Source organism: Schistocerca serialis, chromosome 7 (assembly GCF_023864345.2).
Source record: "Schistocerca serialis cubense isolate TAMUIC-IGC-003099 chromosome 7, iqSchSeri2.2, whole genome shotgun sequence".
NCBI lineage: Eukaryota > Metazoa > Arthropoda > Insecta > Orthoptera > Acrididae > Schistocerca > Schistocerca serialis.
Genome location: NC_064644.1, coordinates 438,363,944 through 438,386,660, shown reverse-complemented (window position 1 = coordinate 438,386,660; position 22,717 = coordinate 438,363,944). Strand labels below are relative to the sequence as shown.

At 42.4% G+C, this 22,717-nt stretch overlaps 1 protein-coding gene across 1 annotated transcript in view; it reads right to left on the bottom strand.

Annotated features, from left to right (window-relative positions):
- The window catches only part of LOC126413139 (lipase 3-like), a 104,832-nt gene that overhangs the window by 18,590 nt on the left and 63,525 nt on the right, over positions 1-22,717 (bottom strand). Inside the window, exon 2 of the mRNA XM_050083032.1 lies at positions 933-1,097. Within this exon, the coding sequence (XP_049938989.1) occupies positions 933-1,097 (165 nt within the window). The remainder of the gene's footprint in view (positions 1-932; positions 1,098-22,717) is intronic.

The following is a 22,717-nucleotide window of genomic DNA, read 5'->3' as shown; positions in this document are numbered from 1 at the left end:
ATAGTACAGTGAACTAAGAAACAGCAGTCCTGTAATGATGTAACATATAACGTAAATGGAATTGCGCAGCAAAAATAGTCACTGTCCTGCTGCGGGAAATAAGGTTGAGAGTTTTCGACACTGTTGGTGATATCCTTAAATCTGTATCGAAATAAATAGTAAGTTTGCTAATTTTTAAGTACTTAGTGTCACACAAATATTGTGAAATAATCTTGGCTGTAGTTAAGCTATTTTAAAAAGACATCACAGAATGGAGAACCACGGTCATCAACAATGACATTATGTTAAAAACGTAGATACTCTTTAGTTTCAACAAGCTGTAACCTCTCCGCGAGTATACGCAGGAGTAAAAACCATTATCGTAAGCTCTGCGGTAACTTAGTGAGAACTTCAGTACTGTATACGTCACAATCCCTAAACGTGACCTACATTGCTCAGGAAGCTGGAACTGAACGACGGAATGATGCCGAGGAAACTTGTGAGTAAATACGTAGAGACAGACGTAAGCTCCATAAGCAATTCTACCCTCAAACAGAGAGCATAGAACAGTACGGATGACGGTGTAACTAATGTTTTATGGATCCTTTTAACCATGGTGGTCACCTGAAGAGGCGTTTTTCTCTGGAGGCATCTTTGACGGCGAATATACAAAAACTTCTACATTATCTAATCAGTGATCAGGTTGAGAGTCACATCAGAGGAAAGTACACAACTTGGGGTAGAATATCCAAATTTCGCTACTTAATGATTGGTGTAGAAGAAAATTCGGTACAACGAATAAAACAAAGAACATATTCCATTCTAGGTATAAACGAAAATAATAGTGGTAACATAGTAAAACATGGAGATAATGCTACGGTAATTGTGTACAAGATAGCGCAGATGAGAACCAAATAAAGATACGTTTCATATTAGGATAAGCAGACACTCACCCGGCTGCTGGCCTCTGAATCTGTATGGGGAGCCGGTTGAGCTCTCGGCTTTATAAACACCAGCGGCGGAGAACAGCTGATGTGCGAAGCGCTGAGAACGCAGACGTCAGCACCGGACGAGGCGCGCGGCTCGGCCGCGCCATCCACACCACGGGCAGCCGGCACCTGTGAATAATTTCATTGTCATTACAATTGGTCACTTGATTTCGCAACAACTTTTGTTGTAAAGTGTAATATACTAGCAGTTCTTAAGCAACATAGGATTTTCAGTACAGACTTCTCATAAGATACCGATAAATCGTGCACTCAGTTTCTAATCATGGACGGATAGCGGAAAGAACGATTTCCTGTGCACTTTCTTATTTCAGGATTTATCTAATGTTGCTCGTGTCCATTTAGACGGTATTTAAGAGAAAGGTAAACGCTATTTGCCTTAAAAAGCTGGAAGTAATTCCAGTTAGTTTACCACATAATTGTGAAAGAGCAAGTATTGAGGAGCAGAGGTAAACGTATTCAGCATAAGGCTATGAAAGTTGATTTTAAGGGTGAACGTAATGCACTAGATGGTAAAAATGGATTGATGGACGAAGTGACTGCTAGCATAACATGCATTTTGCGTTGTGCACTGGTTACTCGTTATTTTTTACCTTTTGCTTCTCGACTATCTCTAAAACCTGTGCGATTACCTAGATTCAGAGACTGAAGGCACTTTTCACGAGTGTAGGAAAGTCACAATGCTCAATGCAAGTACGCCGTTGCTCTTGCAGTAGTTGTGTTAATAGTTACTTTTTAACGATCAGTGTAGTCTTGTGAATATTAAAAAGTAATAGAAGAGATATAACAGTTGATTAGTGCAGCTATGGAAGAGGTAGCTTTTTCCTCAATTTATTAAAAAACTAGAAACCCGCCTCGATTGCGAAAAAAGCACCTAGTGTTAGCCTAGATTTCGGCGTAGATAACTACACCTTCTTCAGAACAATAAAACCCACAAGTGCCTAAGAAGACCTTTGTCAATGATTAAAAGAACACCATAGCTATACATTTATAAACGAAAAAAAGGAAAACACAAACAGTACATACGTACAAAGTCTAAACCACTACTTAACTTAATGGTGTAACCTCCACTTCACACCGGCCCATGTTCGATGGGCCATGACCCGCCATAAACTCGGGCCATTACCTTAACAGCCAACGTAAGTTTCAAATAAAATAATGAAAACAGATATATGACATGCACACCATCTAATGTATTTGAGGCACTACAAATAAACACACACGATGTATTTTCGGTTGTGTAATCATTGCATAACGAGCATTTACGAATTCACACGTTCATTCATTATTCACAATGTTTCGAATATTCTATCGCAAAGCAGAATTTTCAGGGAATCATATTACGTCATAGTACAATATGAGATGTAAAATTGGGTATCAGACTAATACCGTAGCGTTTACAAACCATTAAGTATGCGTGAGCTTTTGTATTAAACTTCCTTCAAGAAAACTATAAATTAAGAAAATAAAACCTGCAAGGAACCAGAAATTGAGGAAAATAAGAACCTTCAACATCGCAGCGCGTCAGCAATCGTTGGTTAATATTGACCACTGTCGTTTATTGTATGGACCCCACACAAATCGAAGATTTTCGGTAATTCTGATCTCAACACTTGAAAACTGTACACCAGCGGAAAAAAAAATTAAAATTCTACAAATAGCTGGTACAAAATGGATTAAAGCGACCAGTGCTATTCTTAATCTCACTCCCCGTTTTCACTGACCATTCTGTAAAATGTCGGTCTGAACCAGCAAGGTGCAGTATAAAGGATGATTTCTTGATGTTACAAACCTACAGGGATGATGAAGAAGGGTAAATGTATCGATATGAGGCAATAACCCTGGTTCGAAAATGACCGAATCGGAAGATATGAGCGAAAGTCGTTCTGATATCCCTAACACTGACATTTTCTACTGCAAGTTCGTTGCTCACTATATTTTACGAGAAGGTAGTATCGATCAAAACAATATGGAAAGCGAAGAGCTTGCAGTAGAACTGGTCCACTGTCAGAAGTTGCAGGACGAATTTCGCTTATAACTTTCGACTCGGTCGCTTCCTGACAAGGTTTCTTTGCCTCAAATTGATATATTAACACTTCTCCATCGTCCCTGAAAGTTTGTAACTTAATGACGGAATCAGTTGTACAGGTATTTCACTAAGAGTCCAAAATCGGATTCGAATCATCTCTAATGGATACTAAAACAATAATGTCTTTAACTAAAGATTACTACAGATATTAGTTTACAATAACACAAACGTCAGAGCGAACATGGATCAACAAATAAGCCGTTTGCAAGGTAACTGCGAATGCTTACAATATATTGTAAAGTTCTCAATGAAGTACTGATTCCGTTGGACTCAAATTTCACCCATTGCTGGTTAGGAAACGTGATAGGTGTATGAAGGAGGGGGGGGGGGGCACCAGTACGTTTTGCTGCTGATACGAGGGACGTTCATTAAATAACGCAACACTTCTTTGTCGGCTAATTTCGGTTGGAAGATTGCGGAATTTGTTGTGTGGCATCGTGAAATGTACCCACTTCAGCCCAATAGTTTCATGAAGTTCTGATATCTGGCAGTGCTGTACATGACCTTCAAATGGCGTCTGTAACGGCGATGCGTTCGAAGCAGAGTGCTGCCATTGAGTTTCTTTTGGCGAAAAGCAAGAGCTTCGCAGACAATTAAAGGCATTTGTTGAATACCTACGCAGACTTGGTAGTGGACAAAAACACGGTGAGTCGTTGGGCGAGGCCTCTGTCATTTTCGCAACAAGGTCGGGCAAACCTGTCCGATCTCCGCCGTGCTGGCCGCCCGCACACAGCTGCGACTCCCGCAATGTTGGAAAGTGTGGACACCTTCATTCGAGGTGATCGACTGATCAAAATCAAACACCTCGTTGCAAGGCTTCACGGAAGTCGGTACACTGGAGAGGAGCTCACAAGACTTCACTGTACTTTTCTTCCCCATCCGACCTATAGCTCGGTTATCGCACGAGCGGGAAGCAATACGTGGATGATGGAGAGGTTGTTGATGCAGTAAGACGTTAGATCCAACGACGACCTGTAGGGTAGCTCTCCCAGTAAGCTGGCATGAGGACGTCGCATTGAACGGAGATTCTACATCTACATCTACATTTATACTCCGCAAGCCACCCAACGGTGGGTGGCGGAGGGCATTTTACGTGTCACTGTCATTTCCTCCCTTTCCTGTTCCAGTTGCGTATGGTTCACGGGAAGAACGACTGCTGGAAAGCCTCCGTGCGCCCTCGAATCTCTCTAATTTTACATTCGTGTTCTTCTCGGGAGGTATAAGTAGGGGGAAGCAATATATTCGATACCTCACCCAGAATCGCACCCTCTCGAAACCTGGACAGCAAGCTACACCGCGATGCAGAACGCCTTTCTTGCAGAGCTCTCTTCTTTGGATCTTCTCTATCTCCTCTGTCAACACGACCTGGTACGGATCCCACATTGATGAGCAATACTCAAGTATAGGTGAAACGAATGTTTTGTAAGCCACCTCCTTTGTTGATGAACTACATTCTCTAAGGACTCTCCCAATGGATCTCCACCTGGCACCCGCCTTACCAACAATTAATTTTATATGATTATTCCACTTCAAATCGTTCCGTACGCACACTACCAGATATTTTACAGAAGTAACTGCTACCAGTGTTTGTTTCGCTATCATATAATCATACAATAAAGGATCCTTCTTTATATGTATTCGCAATACATTACATTTGTCTATGTTAAGGGTCAGTTGCCAATCCCTGCACGAAGTGCCTATCCGCTGCAGATCTTCCTGCATTACGCTGCAATTTTCTAATGCTGCAACTTCTCTGTATACTACAGCATCATCCGCGAAAAGCCGCATGGAACTTCCGACACGATCTACAAGGTCATTTATACACTACTGGCCATTAAAACTGCTACACTACGAAGATGACGTGCTACAGACGCGAAATTTAACTGACAGTAAGAAGATGCTGTGATATGCACATGATTAGCTTTTCAAACACTCACACAAGGTTGGAGCCGGTGGCGACACCTACAACGTGCTGACATGAGGAAAGTTTCCAACCGATTTCTCATACACAAACAGCAATTGATCGGCGTTGCCTGGTGAAACGTTATTGTGATGCCTCGTGTAAGGAGGAGAAATGCGTACCATTAAGTTTCCGACTTTGATAAAGGTCGGATTGTAGCCTATCGCGATTGCGGTTTATCGGATCGCGACATTGCTGCTCGCGTTGGTCGAGATCCAATGACTGTTAGCAGAATATGGAATCGGTGGGTTCAGGAGGTAATACGGAACGCCGCGCTAGATTCCAACGGCCTCGTAGCACTAGCAGTCGAGATGATAGGCATCATATCCGCATGGCTGTAACGGATCGTGCAGCAACGTCTCGATCCCTACGTCAACAGATGGGTACATTTGCAAGATAACAACCATCTGCACGAACAGTTCGACGACGTTTGCAGCAGCATGGACTATCAGCTCGGAGACCATGGCTGCGTTTACCCTTGACCCTGCATCACAGACAGGAGTGCCTGCGATGGTGTACTCAACGACGAACCTGGGAGCACGAATGGCAAAACGTCATTTTGCGGATGAAACCATGCTCTGTTTATAGCATCATGATGGTCGCATCCGTGTTTGGCGATATCGCGGTGAACACACATTGGAACCGAGCGAGGTGGCGCAGTGGTTGGACACTGGACTCGCATTCGGGAGGACGACGGTTCAATCCCGCGTCCGGCCATCCTGATTTAGGTTTTCCGTGATTTCCCAAAAATCACTCCAGGCAAATGCCGGGATGGTTCCTCTGACAGGGCACGGCCGACTTCCTTCCCCATCCTTCCCTAATTCGATGAGACCGATGACCACGCTGTCTGGTCTCCTTCCCCAAACCACCAAGCAACGCACATTGGAAGCGTGTATTCGTCATCGCCATACTGGCGTATCATCCGGCGTGATGATATGGGGTGCCATTGGTTACACGTCTCGGTCACCTCTTCTTCGCTTTGACGGCACTTTGAAGAGTAGACGTTACATTTCAGATGTGTTACAACCTGTGGCTCTACCCTTGATTCGATCCCTGCGAAATCCTACATTTCAGCAGGATAATGCACGACCGCATGTTGCAGGTCCTGTAGGGCCCTTTCTGGATACATAAAATGTTCGACTGCTGCTCTGGCCAACACGTTCTCCAGATCTCTCACCAATTGAAAACTTTTGGTCAATGGTGGCCGAGCAACTGGCTCGTCACAATACGCAAGTCACTACTCTTGATGAACTGTGGTATCGTGTTGAAACTGCATGGGCAGCTGTGCCTGTACACGCCATCCAAGTTCTGTTTGACTCAGTGCCCAGGAGTATCAAGGCTGTTATCATGGCGAGAGGTGGTTGTTCTGGGTACTGATTTCTCAGGATCTATGTACCCAAATTGCTTGAAAATGTAATCACATGTCAGTTCTAGTATATTTGTCGCATGAATACCCGTTTATCAACTGCATTTCTTCTGGGTGTAGCAATTTTAATGGCCAGTAGCGTATATTTTGTGAAAAGCAATGGTCCGATAACAGTCCCCTGTGGCACGCCAGAGGTTACTTTAACGTCAATAGACGCCTCTCCATTGAGAGCACCATGCTGTGTTCTGTTTGCTAAAAACGTTTCAATCCAGCCACATAGCTGGTCTGATATTCCGTAGGCTCTTACTTTGTTTATCGGGCGACAGTGTGGAACTGTATCGAAAGCCTTCCGGAAGTCAAGGAAAATGACATCTATCTGGGAGCCTGTATCTAATATTTTCTGGGTCTCAAGAACAAATAAAGCGAGTTGGGTCTCACACGACCGCTGTTTCCGGAATCCATGTTGATTCCTGCAGTGTAGATTCTGGGTTTCCAGAAATGACATGATACGCGAGCAAAAAAGTTGTTCTAAAATTCTACAACAGTTCGATGTCAGGGATATAGGCCTATAGTTTTGCGCATCTGCTCGACGGCCCTTCTCGAAAACTGGAACTACCTGTTTTTTTTTCAATCATTTGGAACTTTCCGTTCCTCTAGCGACTTGCGGTACACGGCTGTTAGAAGGGGGGCAAGTTATTTCGCGTACTCTTTGTAGAATCGAATTGGTATCCCGGCAGGTCCAGTGGACTCTCCTCTATTGAGTGATTTCAGGTGATTTTCTATTCCTTTGACACTTATTTTGATGTCAGCCATTTTTTCCGTTCGTGCGAGGATTTAGATAAGGAACTGCAGTGCGGTCTTCCTCTGTGAAACAGCTTTGGAAAAAGGTGTTTAGTATTTAAGCTTTACGCGTGTCATCCTCTACTTCAGTGCCATTATCATCCCAGAGTGTGTGGATATGCTGTTTCGATCCACTTACTGATTTAACGTAAGACCATAACTTCCTAGGTTTTTCTGTCAAGTCGGTATACAGAACTTTACTTTTGAATGCACTGAACGATTCACGCATAGCCCTCCTTACGCTAACTTTCATATCGTTTAGCTTCTGTTTGTCTGAGAGGTTTTGGCTGGGTTTAAATTTGCAGTGAAGCTCTCTTTGCTTTCGCAGTAGTTTTCTAACTTTGTTGTTGAACCACGGTGGGTTTTTCCCCTCCCTAACAGATTTACTCGGCACGTACCTGTCTAAAACGCATTTTACGATTACCTTGAACTTTTTCCATAAACACTCGACATTCTCAGTGTCGGAACAGAAATTTTCGTTTTGATCCGTTAGGTAGTCTGAAATCTGCCTCCTATTACTCCTGCTAAACAGATAAACCTTCCTCCCTCTTTAAATATTCCTATTTACTTCCAAATTCAGGGATGCTGCAACGGCCTTATGATCACTGATTCCCTGTTCAGCGCTTACAGAGTCGAAAAGTTTGGGTCTCTTTGTTATCAGTAGGACCAAGATGTTATTTCCACGAGTCGGTTCTCTGTTTAATTGCTAGAGGTAATTTTCGGACACTGGACTCAGTATATGTTCAAAAATAGGGTTTTGAAGCCAAAAGAATGGGAAATATTATGGTGTAGTGAAATCCTTAATAAAACCAAATTGCTTTCAGAAGAAAAGGTGTCGCATTATTTGTTGAAGCTCCTTTAAGATACATTAGCCTCACAGAGTACGTGGCCTCAGTCCTCTGGATTGTTGATGAAGAACTGGAGCGGGGAATGGTACATCATTCTCAGGATTTATGAGATAATTCGAGTGTTTTCGAAGGAATTTCTTACTCACTACAGAGACGTGTGCAGTATTGCATCCGAATGCAAGGGCGACACTGGGAGCGTCTCGTTTGACAGGTGTGTGTGTACAGTAAGTCGTAACACGTAACGTGATGATGCAGTACTGTATGCCTTGTTCAGGTAGGCCATGCGCCAAAATTGAGTCCTGTTGGTTTGGAGTTAACAGAAAAGTTTACATCTGAAACAAATTTGTACTAACTACGACAGTGTATCGCACTGAAGTCAGTCTTACAGTTTATGGCTGCCATACATACCCGCAAGGGCAAGACAAAATCAGAGAAGAAGATTGAAGGTTGAACACAAAATGTTAAAACTACAGTACTGAAGATCGTGTCGTGCAGACTGAAGTCAGGGGCAGTTGGTTGTCACACATTCGCAAGTATCTCGGAAGTGGTTCGTCTGCCGACCCATGTGTACAGTAAACGTGTTGGTTTCCGCTAGTAGTCCAAGATACACTCCGTATATTGGGTCTCTCAGACCTTTGGGGTCAAACTGAAACAGGTGATAGTGGGTTCACAACCGACGGGTTATTGAGATAGGAAGCCGATATTCGGAGATACAAGTTTATTGAGTTGTGGACGTACACAGCATACAGTGCATAAAAACACGTAACTCATAGCAATTGTTCAAAGTGACGACCTCTAATCTCAGTGGATGCGTGGCAATGGCGCATGAATTTCTGCCCAATGTCTCAAAGATCCCTGGTGTCTGTTGTACCAGAAGACTGGCTGCTTGGACCCTAGCAAGTGTGTCTTCATCTAAGGGTGTTTTGTACACCAAGGTCTTGACGTGACCCTGGTGGAAAACGGCCAGAGGTGTGAGATCAGACGATCGCACTGGTCATGGGACGAGACCTTCCCTTCCAGACCTACCATGAGGATCCATGTTGTTCAGGTGCTCATGGACATTAACATCAAAGAGGACTGGTACACTGTAGCGTTGAAACCACATCCTTTTGCGGACAACAAGGGGTACAGTCCCCACCAACTGTGATTGCACATCTCACAGGGACACCAGGTAACGTGGACCAGTCAAACGAGAAGGCTGAAAATAAGGTCCTACCAGGCGATCTTCAACAATGCCCTCCCATACATTGGCGGAGAATCATTGCTGGTGGCCACCGACGTGGTGGCATGGCGATAGTCCTCATTCCAGACATGGCTGCTGAGACACCATCACGGGTGAGTGAGACCTCATCCGTGAACAACAGAAACTACACACATCAAAAAAAGTTTTGCATCACCTCGGATCCGAGAGTTCCAGAACCTGTACAGAAAATTGGAATAGAGATCAACGTATGATTTGCACCCTTTTTGTTGTTCATGAAAACCACACATTGCATTTTGTAGCACCATACAGTGAGACCTTCAGAGGTGGTGGTCCAGATTGCTGTACACGCCGGTACCTCTAATACCCAGTAGCACGTCCTCTTGCACTGATGCATGCCTGAATTCGTCGTGGCATACTATCCACAAGTTCAGTACGGCACTGTTGGTCCCACTCCTTAACGGAGGTTCGGCGTAGATTCCTCAGAATGGCTGGTGGGTCACGTCGTCCATAAACAGCTCTTTTCAACGTATCCCAGCCATATCAGATAGAGTCCATGTCTGTAGAACATGCTGGCCACTCTAGTCGAGCGATGTCGTTATCCTGAAGTCATTCACAAGCTGTGCACGATGGGGACGTGAATTGTCGTCCATGAAGACGAATGCCTCGCCAATATGCTGCAGATATGGTTGCACTATTGGTCGGGTTATGGCATTCACGTCTCGTACAGCCGTTACGGCGCCTTCCATGACCACCAGCGGCGTACGTCGGCCCCTCAAATGCCAGCCCAAAATAGCAGGGAACCTCTACCTTGCTGCACTCGCTGGACAGTGTGTCTAAGGCGTTCAGCGTGACTGGGTTGTCTCCAAACACGTCTCCAACGATTGTATCGTTGAAGGCATAAGCGACACTCATCGGTGAAGAGAAAGTTATGCCAGTCCTGAGCGGTCCATTCGGCATTTTGTTGGACCCATCTGTACCGCACTGCTTGATGTCGTGGTTGCAAAGATGGACCTCGCCATGGACGTCGGGAGTGAAGTTGCGCAACATGCAGCCTATTGCGCACAGTTTGCGTCATAACACGACGTCCTTTGACTGCATAAAAAGCATTATTCAATATGGTGGCGTTCCTGTCAGGGTTCCTCCGAGCCGGCTGGAGTGGCCGAGCGGTTCTAGGCGCTTCAGTCTGGAGCCGCGCGACCGCTACGATCGCAGGTTCGAATCCTGCCTCGGACATGGATGTGTGTGATGTCCTTAGGTTAGTTAGGTTTAAGTAGTTCTAAGTTCTAGGGAACTGATGACCTCAGAAGTTAAGTCCCATAGTGCACAGAGCCATTTGAACCATTTTTGGTTCCTCCGAGCTATAATCCATCCACTGCAGTAGCAGCCCTTGGGTGGCCTGAGCGAGGCATGTCATCGACAGTTCCTGTCTCTCTGTATCTCCTCCATGTCCAAACAACATCGCTTTGCTTCACTTCGAGGCGTCTGGACACTTCCCTTGTTGAGACCCCTTCCTGGCACAAAGCAACAATGCGGACACGATCGGATGGCGGTATTGACCGTCTAGGCATGATCGAACAACAGACAACACGAGCCGTGTAGCTCTTTCCTGGTGGAATGACTGGAACCGATCAGCTGTCAGACAACCCTCAGTCTAATATGTGCTGTTCATGCATGGTTGTTAACATAAGCCGCGCGGGATTAGCCGAGCGGTCTCAGGCGCTGCAGTCATGGACTGTGCGGCTGGTCCCGGCGGAGGTTCGAGTCCTCCCTCAGGCATGGGTGTGGATGTTTGTCCTTAGGATAATTTAGGTTACGTAGTGTGTAACCTTAGGGACTGATGACCTTAACAGTTAAGTCCCATAAGATTTCACAAATATTTTGAACATTTTTTGTTAACATCATTGAGCGTATTTAGTGACATCTCTGAACAGTCAAAGGGACTGTGTCTGTGGTACAACATCCACAGTCAACGTCTGTCATCAGAAGTTCTGGGAACTGGGGTTATGCAAAACTTTTTTTTTGATGTGTGTGTATGAATTCCGCACTAAAGCAATGAGCTGGGTACTCTATTGACATAAGCGAACGTGGGGCTCAATATCAGTTAATCCCAGTACGTAGAGACGTTCTTTATGACAGGGTGTAATATCTGCTTTACCGATACTCGCTGACTGGTCGCCTCCATGTTCCAACATATGTTGCTCAAAGTCGAGTGTTCGGACATATCTTTGGCGGGAACTTCGGCCGGCTCTCTGTGGCGTGAACGACTCTGTCTCTCATAAGTTGCTATCTACAGAGATAAACTTCTTCCAGGTAAGGGTGACGCCTATTGGGAAAACGTTATTTGTAAATTCGTGCTGTTTACGTGTACTACATCCTGCCACTTCGTATATTAAATGCTTATCTCCCAACTCCCGTGGCAAGTGACGTTCCATCTGTAACTAGGTGTCATGCACTATGCACAGTAACAGCTGTCTGCTGAATGGACAACTGACACTGGAGATAGTGGCGCCTCTGAAATGTATGTGGTCTTCACATGACACACGTGAAGTGAGCTAAGCTCTGTACAGTATGTCTTTTTGGTGGAAAGTGGTGTACGCTGTTTATAACGCACATCATGTTCCAGTGAGCTAAGCTGTGTACAGTGTGTCTTTTTGGTGGAAAGTGGTGTACGCTGTTTATAACGCACTGCATGTTCCAGTGAGCTAAGCTGTGTACAGTGTGTCTTTTTGGTGGAAAGTGGTGTACGTTGTTTATAACGCACTGCATGTTCCAGTGAGCTAAGCTGTGTACAGTGTGTCTTTTGGTGGAAAGTGGTGTACGCTGTTTATCACGCACTGCATGTTCCAGTGAGCTAAGCTGTGTACAGTATGTCTTTTTGGGGAAAAGTGGTGCACGCTGTTTATCACGCACTGCATGTTCCAGTGTGTAAAAGACACGCGGGATCTTTTCGAGAATGCTGCAGAATTGCATGCGCTGTTGCAGTACATGTACTGAGATTGGCGCCCGTCGCTTTGAGCAATTTATTACTATGAGCGACACTGTTTTTATGCAGTGTATGCTGTGTAAGTCCGTAACTCAACAAGTACGCATTTGCGACCACTGGTTCCCTGTGTCAATATAAGCGGTTGTGGACACACTATCAACTGTTTCAATTCGACCCAAAAAGTTTGAGACTCATACCGTAGCCAACGAAGTTATTAGAAATGAAGCACAAGTTTTGATTTGGGAAGGATGAAAGGGGCTTGCAGTCATCTCCTTATCAAAGGACCCTTGTGGAAACGACAGAAACCCTAAATGAGAATGGTGATCCACGAAACGTCTCGAATATTTTGAGAGGTGGTAGCACTCATAGAAACAAGAAAACTAAGTCCAATAAACCTAGGTCAGGAAACACGTGCTTTCCGAGATAAGCATGGGTTTATAGGAAGGGCTGCGAGACGTGTGGTTGCGGATATTAGCACAGTTGTTGCATTGGCGTTCCGTCAAATGTGTTGGCAGGGTATTGTGTGTTGCTCACAGTACTCTACATTCCATTGGGTGGTCTGCAGTTGGTTGTGCGGTTCTAGTCGTGTTGTAGTCTACGTTAGGTTTTTTTCGTGTTTGTGTGCCTTATTGTACAATACTGGCATCCCTAGATACGTATCACGGTGTTTTATTTTCTTCGAAAAGTAGTTTCACTTACGTGTTTACTGTTATTGCGCTGTTTGTACATACAAATGGGGTAGTACATTTCTATTTTATCTCTTCCACCAGTGCTTAGCAATGGAAGCCTACTACTTGACAAGTGAAACGGCGGATATGAAATTCTGCCATGATTTAGTAAATGGACATAGGTTGCAAGCGATAGCCCTAAACGCTGAAAAATATCTACAGGGCAGAGACTCCCTCTGACGAGCTGTCTGGTAGAGTTTTCCAGCGCCTGAGGGACACAGATACCCTTGCACCACAGAAGACTGCCTGTCCGCATGCCTGACATGCATAAGGTTGTACTATGTTCGATGGAATAAACCCCTGGGATCAGTGTGCGATTATTAGCAGCAGCAGAAGGCCTGCCTCATTCTTGTATTTGGGGGAGGTGGGTACTTCATGGACAATTGCTGTACCCATATCACCTACAGCGCACTCTGGGCCTAAGGTCATAGCATCTCTAAGGAAGACGGCGGTTCTGCCAATGACTGTTGCACAATGTGCGGCAGATCCACTGTTCACATCCTAGATTTTATTTACCAATGACGAAGGGTTCACAGGAGATGGAGTTGTGAATTTACGCAACCAGCATGTATGGACAGATATAAATCCTCATTAAATTCACGAAAGAGGGCATCAACACTGATTCTCAATCAACGTATGGGCACGCATACTTGGATATAGATTAATAGGCCCATATGTGCGACCACGAAGGATAACCAGGCCGCATTATCTGCACTTTTTCATTAATGTGTTGCCTACCTTGCTGGAGGCTGTGTCATTGCAGCAACGAATACAAATGTGGTTCATGCATGATGGTGCACCAGCATACTGTCGTCACAATATGCACGAACATCTCATGCAGACTGTAGCGGCACCACCATTGCAAGTAGGCTGTTTATATTTTCTTATTGGCAACGTTACGTAGCGCTCTGTATGAAAATCACTGGCTGTGCTGTGTGCAGTCTGTGGCTAGTTTGCATTGTTGTCTGCCATTGTAGTGTTGGGCAGTTGGATGTTAACAGTGCGTAGCGCTGTGCAGTTGGAGGTGACCGCCAGCAGTGGTGGATGTGGGGAGAGAAATGGCGCAGATTTGAAATTTGTAAGACTGGATGGCATGAACTGCTATATATATTATGATTATTAAGGCTGAAAGCAAGGGGAAACTACGGCCGTAATTTTTCCCCAGGGCATGCAGCTTTACTGTATGATTAAATGATGATGGCGTCCTCTTGGGTAAAATATTCTGGAGGTAAAATAGTCCCCCATTCGGATCTCCGGGCGGGGACTACTCAAGAGGATGTCGTTATCAGGAGAAAGAAAACTGGCGTTCTACGGATCGGAGCGTGGAATGTCAGATCCCTTAATCGGGCAGGTAGGTTAGAAAATTTAAAAAGGGAAATGGATAGGTTTAAGTTAGTAATAGTGGGAATTAGTGAAGTTCGGTGGCAGGAGGAACAAGACTTCTGGTCAGGTGACTACGGGGTTATAAACACAAAGTCAAATAGGGGTAATGCCGGAGTAGGTTTAATAATGAATAGGAAAATAGGAATGCAGGTAAGCTACTACAAACAGCATAGTGAACGCATTATTGTGGCCAAGATAGATACGAAGCCCACACCTACTGCAGTAGTACAAGTTTATATGCCAACTAGCTCTGCAGATGACGAAGAAATTGAAGAAATGTATGATGAAATAAAAGAAATTATTCAGATAGTGAAGGGGGATGAAAATTTAATAGTCATGGGTGACTGGAATTCAAGTGTAGGAAAAGGGAGAGAAGGAAACGTAGTAGGCGAATATGGATTGGGGCTAAGAAATGAAAGAGGAAGCCGCCTGATAGAATTTTGCGCAGAGCACAACTTAATCATAGCTAACACTTGGTTTAAGAATCATGATAGAAGGTTGTATACATGGAAGAACCCTGGAGATACTAAAAGGTATCAGATAGATTATGTAATGGTAAGACAGAGATTTAGGAACCAGGTTTTAAATTGTAAGACATTTCCAGGGGCAGATGTGGACTCTGACCACAATCTGTTGGTTATGACCTGTAGATTAAAACTGAAGAAACTGCAAAAAGGTGGGAATTTAAGGAGATGGGACCTGGATAAACTGAAAGAACCAGAGGTTGTACAGAGTTTCAGGGAAAGCATAAGGGAACAATTGAAAGGAATGGGGGAAAGAAATACAGTAGAAGAAGAATGGGTAGCTCTGAGGGATGAAGTAGTGAAGGTAGCAGACGATCAAGTAGGTAAAAAGAAGAGGGTTGGTAGAAATCCTTTGGTAACAGAAGAAATATTGAATTTAATTGATGAAAGGAGAAAATATAAAGATGCAGTAAATGAAGCAGGCAAAAAGGAATACAAACGTCTCAAAAATGAGATCGACAGGAAGTGCAAAATGGCTAAGCAGGGATGGTTAGAGGACAAATGTAAGGATGTAGAGGCTTATCTCACTAGGGGTAAGATAGATACTGCCTACAGGAAAATTAAAGAGACCTTTGGAGATAAGAGAACCACACGTATGAACTTCAAGAGCTCAGATGGAAACCCAGTTCTAAGCAAAGAAGGGAAAGCAGAAAGGTGGAAGGAGTATATAGAGGGTCTATACAAGGGCGATGCACTTGAGGACAATATTACGGAAATGGAAGAGGATGTAGATGAAGATGAAATGGGAGATACGATACTGCGTGAAGAGTTTGACAGAGCACTGAAGGACCTGAGTCGAAACAAGGCCCCCGGAGTAGACAAAATTCCATTGGAACTACTGACGGCCTTGGGAGAGCCAGTCCTGACAAAACTCTACCATCTGGTAAGCAAGATGTACGAAACAGGCGAAATACCCTCAGACTTCAAGAAGAATATGATAATTCCAATCCCAAAGCAAGCAGGTGTTCACAGATGTGAAAATTACCGAACCATCAGTTTAATAAGCCACAGCTCCAAAGTACTAACACGAATTCTTTACAGACGAATGGAAAAACTAGTAGAAGCCGACCTCGGGGAAGATCAGTTTGGATTCCGTAGAAATACTGGAACACGTGAGGCAATACTGACCTTACGACTTATCTTAGAAGAAAGATTAAGGAAAGGCAAACCTACGTTTCTAGCATTTGTAGACTTAGAGAAAGCTGTTGACAATGTTGACTGGAATACTCTCTTTCAAATTCTAAAGGTGGCAGGGGTAAAATACAGGGAGCGAAAGGCTATTTACAACTTGTACAGAAACCAGATGGCAGTTATAAGAGTTGAGGGACATGAAAGGGAAGCAGTGGTTGGGAAGGGAGTAAGACAGGGTTGTAGCCTCTCCCCGATGTTATTCAATCTCTATATTGAGCAAGCAGTAAAGGAAACAAAAGAAAATTTTGGAGTAGGTATTAAAATCCACGGAGAAGAAATAAAAACTTTGAGGTTCGCCGATGACATTGTAATTGTGTCAGAGACAGCAAAGGACTTGGAAGAGCAGTTGATCGGAATGGATGGTGTCTTGAAGGGAGGATATAAGATGAACATCAACAAAAGCAAAACGAGGATAATGGAATGTAGTCGAGTTAAGTTGGGTTATGCTGAGGGTATTAGATTAGGAAATGAGACACTTAAAGTAGTAAAGGAGTTTTGCTATTTGGGGAGCAAAATAACTGATGATGGACGAAGTAGAGAGGATATAAAATGTAGACTGGCAATGGCAAGGAAAGCGTTTCTGAAGAAGAAAAATTTGTTAACATCGAGTATAGATTTAAGTGTCAGGAAGTTATTTCTGAAAGTATTTGTATGGAGTGTAGCCATGTATGTAAGTGAAATATGGACGGTAAATAGTTTGGACAAGAAGAGAATAGAAGCTTTTGAAATGTGGTGCTACAGAAGAATGCTGAAGATTAGATGGGTAGATCACATAACTAATGATGAAGTATTGAATAGGATTGGGGAGAAGAGAGGTTTGTGGCACAATTTGACCAGAAGAAGGGATCGGTTGGTAGGACATGTTCTGAGGCATCAAGGGATCACCAATTTAGTATTTGAGGGCAGCGTGGAGGGTAAAAATCATAGGGGGAGACCAAGAGATGAATACACTAAGCAGATTCAGAAGGATGCAGGTTGCAGTAGGTACTGGCAGATGAAGAAGCTTGCACAGGATAGAGTAGCATGGAGAGCTGCATCAAACCAGTCTCAGGACTGAAGACCACAACAACAACAACAACAATTTAAATACATTGTTTGTTCTCTATTAAAATCTTTCATTTGCTAACTATGCCTATCAGTAGTTAGTGCCTTCCGTAGTTTGAATCTGTTATTTAGCTGGCAGTAGTGGCGCTCGCTGTATTGCTGTAGCTTGACTAACGAAGATTTATGTGAGGTAAGTGATTTGTGAAAGGTATAGGTTAATGTTAGTCAGGGCCATTCTTTTGTAGGGATTTTTGAAAGTCAGATTGCGTTGCGCTAAAAATATTGTGTGTCAGTTTAAGCACAGTCTTGAATAATTGTTCAAAGGGGACGTTTCATATGTCGACCCTTAGCCGAGGATACTTCACTGGAATCTTCAGATTTTTTCTTGTAGTGTGTGTAATTAGTGTAGATTTTGTTTATTGCTAGCGCGTAATTGTAGAGAGAATCTCCTTTGTAGTTGCATTATTTCACTGTTGTACAGTAAAACAGGTGTGGCACGCATGTAAAGTTGCACCAAGTATTTCGCAGCTGCGCTTGCAATTAACTAGATATTATTTTCAGTACTATGTTAACGTGTTCCCCTATTTTTGCTCTTCAAATTGTGTTTTTCTATGTTGTCGTGTGAAATATTGTGACAATAATGGCGTGTGAAAAACGTAATACTAGGCTCCAAAGTAAACTGAGAAATGACAGTGAAGACGAAAGCAGTGTGTTAGCGCCACTGTGTAATGAATTAACTAATGTTCAACATAGTAATTTGGTAATTGTGCGTAGGGAAATGGAGCGGGCGGCAAACAATGGCGTAGGCAGTGAAACAATTAGTGAACAGGGAAGCGTTATCGATCGATCGCTCGGGAACAGCTCGCCTCAGGAATTCGAAATGACAGGGCACAATTTTGCAAATACTGTAGATTCAGGTTTTGCGTCCTCACCGTTGTCTCAAATAAGTCAAGACACATTTGCTGCTTGTCAAAATGTGAATGTTGCCGGTGCAAATGCACTGCCAAAAAGCATAGAGAAACAGATTCCAGACACTAATACATTATTATTGCAATTAATGCAACAAATGGAACAAAATCAGAGGCAAACACAGCAAAAGCTTCAAAAGTTAGACACAATGGAAGAAAATCTTCAAAAGTTAAACACAATGGAACAACACCAGAGACAAACACAGCAACAGTTAGACGCAATGGAACAAAATCTTCACACTACGCTTGAACAAAATCGTGAAGATTTAACTACTGAGTTACATAACATTGAATCGAAATGTCAAAATGTCTGTGATGACCTAAAAACACAAATTTGTGAGCATTTCTATGCTATTTTTTCGCGGCATGAAAATGCATTACAGAATCACGAAGCAGCCATAAAAGAACTGCAAACTACTGTTCATGAAAATTATGAGACCTTGCAAGCTAAAATTGACTCAGTTGCATCTACCGATTCGGTTACGCAACTTGCAAAAACTCAAGAAAACTTAAAGGACACAGTAGATACTCTGAAAATTGGTTCAGAAAGACACATGGAGGAAATTAGTTCATTATCAGAGAAAGTAGTTGAACTTTCGGATCAGCTAAATAATTTATCTACGAAGGTAGATGATAATCTGAATGACACAAAACCGGTAGTCTTTAATGACACAGAAGAGTGCGAACAAATTAGGAAATTCAAACAAAATCAGAATGAAATTAATACGCAACACCAAAGAGAAATCCGGGAAGTACAAGATCAGCTGACACAGGTAATACAGGAATTACATATTTTAGAGGCCACTCGTGCTCCAATACGGGAAGAGGGACATAGAAATACGGAACAGCCACAAAATAATAACTCAGGGCACTTCGGAAATTATGAAAGTAATTGGCAAGGTACACCGAATTTTGAGATGGAACCGCCGAAACGACGTAACAATGACCGACATGCGACTCGCCGACATGATGAATTTGACTATTAGCTGTTCATTACTACACGTAAATTCAAAACATTTAAGAATTCTGGCAACGACATTCATTCACAAGCATGGCTCCATCAATTCTCTCATTGTTTTCCTCCCAACTGGTCATTAGAGCACAGATTAGAATTTATGTGTGGCTACTTAGAGAATGAACCAGCTGTAAGAATGCGATCGGTCATTCACGATTGTCACAGTGAAGGAGAATTTTACCATGCCTTCCTCTCAGCATATTGGTCTCAAGCTACACAAGACCGAGTAAAACATAGCATCATGATGATGAAACACTTTGAACAATCTGAATTTTCCAGTCTTGTCAAATATTTTGAAGACATGTTGCACAAGAATCAATATCTTTCAAACCCATACAGTCCTTCAGAACTCATCCGCATTTGCTTACTGAAATTGCCTGAACATTTAAGAAATATTATTTTGTCAGGACGTTGCAAAGACGACATTGAAGCTTTTCAGGGACTCTTACAAGAATTAGAAATTGACACAGACAGTCGTGGGATGCGAAAACAGGAAAACAATCACTACAGGTCATATCCGTCACAATTCCGTGATGACAGAAACAATAACTGGACACGACAAGAGTATTCTTACAACGTAAATCGTGACCAAAACAGACACCACCCGTATGACAACCACTGACAAAGTAATAGTTACAGAGAAAGATCGCATTCTCGTAGTAATGAATATGACAGAGACAATCATAGAAACAGACAATTTGGCAACCAGAACTATTATTATCACAGGAGACAGAATAACTGCAGACGCAACGGTCCACCGTGCAGTGATAATTCAGGGAGAAATTCTCAACCACTTAACCGACAAGAAAGAAACTACTGGAACTACCGACATGACGACAGACGATATAATCACAACGACAGACCTGAATTTCATCAGAACTGGCGGGATTTAAACAGGGCTGGGCCCTCTGAGCAAGGTGAATTTGTAAAAGTTAGACCTCCAAATCCCAATAACGACGCGCGCCAACAAAGAAACAGACAATGACTCGCACCGCAGGCAGCGACGTGCGCCGGCTGGCTCAGAGAAAAATAACATAGACGATAACCTTGAGCAAATTTTAGCATTCCTTACCGTCGTATACAACATGATAATTGCTTTGAAGTTGAAACTCTGCACACTAGAAAGGGTAAATGATTGCACCACATTTCACAATAAAACCGTTTCTTGAGAGATGATCTGCTTTTTAACTTTGTCTTTGCCATAAAACTTTTCACTTCACATTTAGAGTATGCATTGTCAGACTTAGAAACTGTTACCATGCAACAATGTTTCAAGTTAAATATCCAATCAAGAACCAAGAGAACTTATTTAAACAGAAATTACGAATGCATTGTTATTGTGAACAGACGACACAGTGTTATTGTGTGTGTATGTTCTTGCTTGTTAGTTGCACGATTACGTAACGACTATAAGGCACACATACTTAGAACATTTACCAGTACTGCTAATGAGATTTTACTGCAACATTTTGGTTTACTTGAAAATACATTATGGATTTAAAGTGCTTTCTGTGAGATACCAGATGACGCAGTGGTTAGTTTATGTGACAGCTACACGATTTTACCACGACGCTACTAATGAGTGACAATTTACAATGTTGCTTTTGCAGTGTTTCTGTTTTATATCTGCACAGTTTTTCTGTATTATTCTGGAAAGTAGAACATGTTTTAGTAGTACTTTTGTGGTATAGCTACAATGAGACTGCCTTTTCCGTAGCACAACAATACGTTACAGCACAGTACTTTCTTCATCATGGCAATAAGCATAATAACTAAGATATCTATACGCAAAGCATTTCACTTTTGTTTATCATGAGGTAAGTACATTGGCTTCTGCAGAACTTAGCTTTCGGAGGACAATAACTACGACACTTCCACAGAGATTATCTTACAACAAGACGCACAGTTTAGCGCTACAGTACACGTATTTGAGTGATTAATTTTGTACTTAAAACATTTATTTTTAAAGATATTTGAAGTCCAATGATACAAAGGTTTTCCGTGATACATTTCATTCCATTGCTGTAATCTGTAACACCTGAGGGTATAATTACATTAATCCTCAGGGGAGTACACGCTTACTTTGTGTACCATGTGTTTGGCAAGCACAAGGAGCCCTAGCTAATATGATATTTGCTTATACGACTTTACACATCGGTACCATATTTCTCTAACACACAAATTACACAGCTATCTGATCATTTAACTGAGAGATAAACATTTTTTTTACTACATCAGTGACACATGTTTACGCAATTACACAGTTGGGTAACTTCACACTTATGAAACTGTATTTTGTCTGTACTGTGTGAACTGTTCACATTTTTTTCGGACCCATTGTGATATTATGAGAGCTTTGAATGATATATTTGGTATGGGATCACGATTTTTAAAGTACGTTTGAGGCAGATGACACTCTTGACATGAGCAGATAATCTTTTTTAGGTTTTGAAATTACTGGAGGAAGCTACGACGATTTTGAGAGTTGACTGAGGTGTTATGATGTTATTATTACGAGGACTATGTGTATTATGCTGTTGCGGTATGTTTATGATCAACAAGCTGATGCTATATGAGTTATTTGATTATGCTACGTATCTGTTATGATGAAATATTGAAGATGTGTTGACGAATAAGGTAAGGAATAATGAGTAGTGTTTAGGGACTCTGGTTTGTGAAAAAGGTTGTTGGAAGCCAAGAATCGAACTTTAAGAGTTATGAAATGTATGTAAATGCGTGAATGTATTACAATGCCGACGAAAATCTTTTGGACACTGTTATATCAACAGCATTTTGTTTCTACAGATTTGTAACGCAAATTCTTGACCTGTGAAATATTTTTATATGAGACTGTCACTGTAGCGGAAACTGGTGTCGTATATATTTCGGCAAGAAAGTTAAGTGACCTTCACGTAATCCGTCGTGAGCACGACGCATTACGTGGGCAGCTGCGCGACAGTCGCCTGGAAAAAAGCCATTAGTGTATGCCTTTCAGAGGCTCAGGTGGACAAAAAAAAGGAGGCCATTATCCTCGCTATTGACATTTCTTTGTAGAAAGCATCCTAAATACGACACGCTCAAACTTGAAAATATATGATTACACTGTGGAGCACTTAATTTATGATATTTACTAAAATGCCTAATGAAATGATGAGAGACATTTTACATCTATTGTCTTTCTAGTTGAGAGATTGCTCATTTTGTTTAATATCTAGTTTCTAGCTGCCCTGCAGCATTGGTTAAAATAAAATTTTATAGATGTACTAATATAAATATCTTATGCCTACAGACCCAGTAAAGAATAACTTTGATGTACTTAAAAAGAAAAAAAAAAAAAACGAGGGAACACAAAAACACATTTCCCTTCACAGGAATTGCATACAGAATTTTCTTTTCAAGTACTTGGTAATTTCTTTTGTAGAATAAATTGTGATGCATCACTCTAGTGTTAAGATGTGACATAGGTATTAAACATGGCCATTTTTACTGTAATATTTTTTCTGCTTGAGCTTTGTCATGCTTAGGTATAAGTTATAGCATTTACTGCTGCTGTTGGTCAGGCATAGTGCTACTAAATTTCACTTTGTA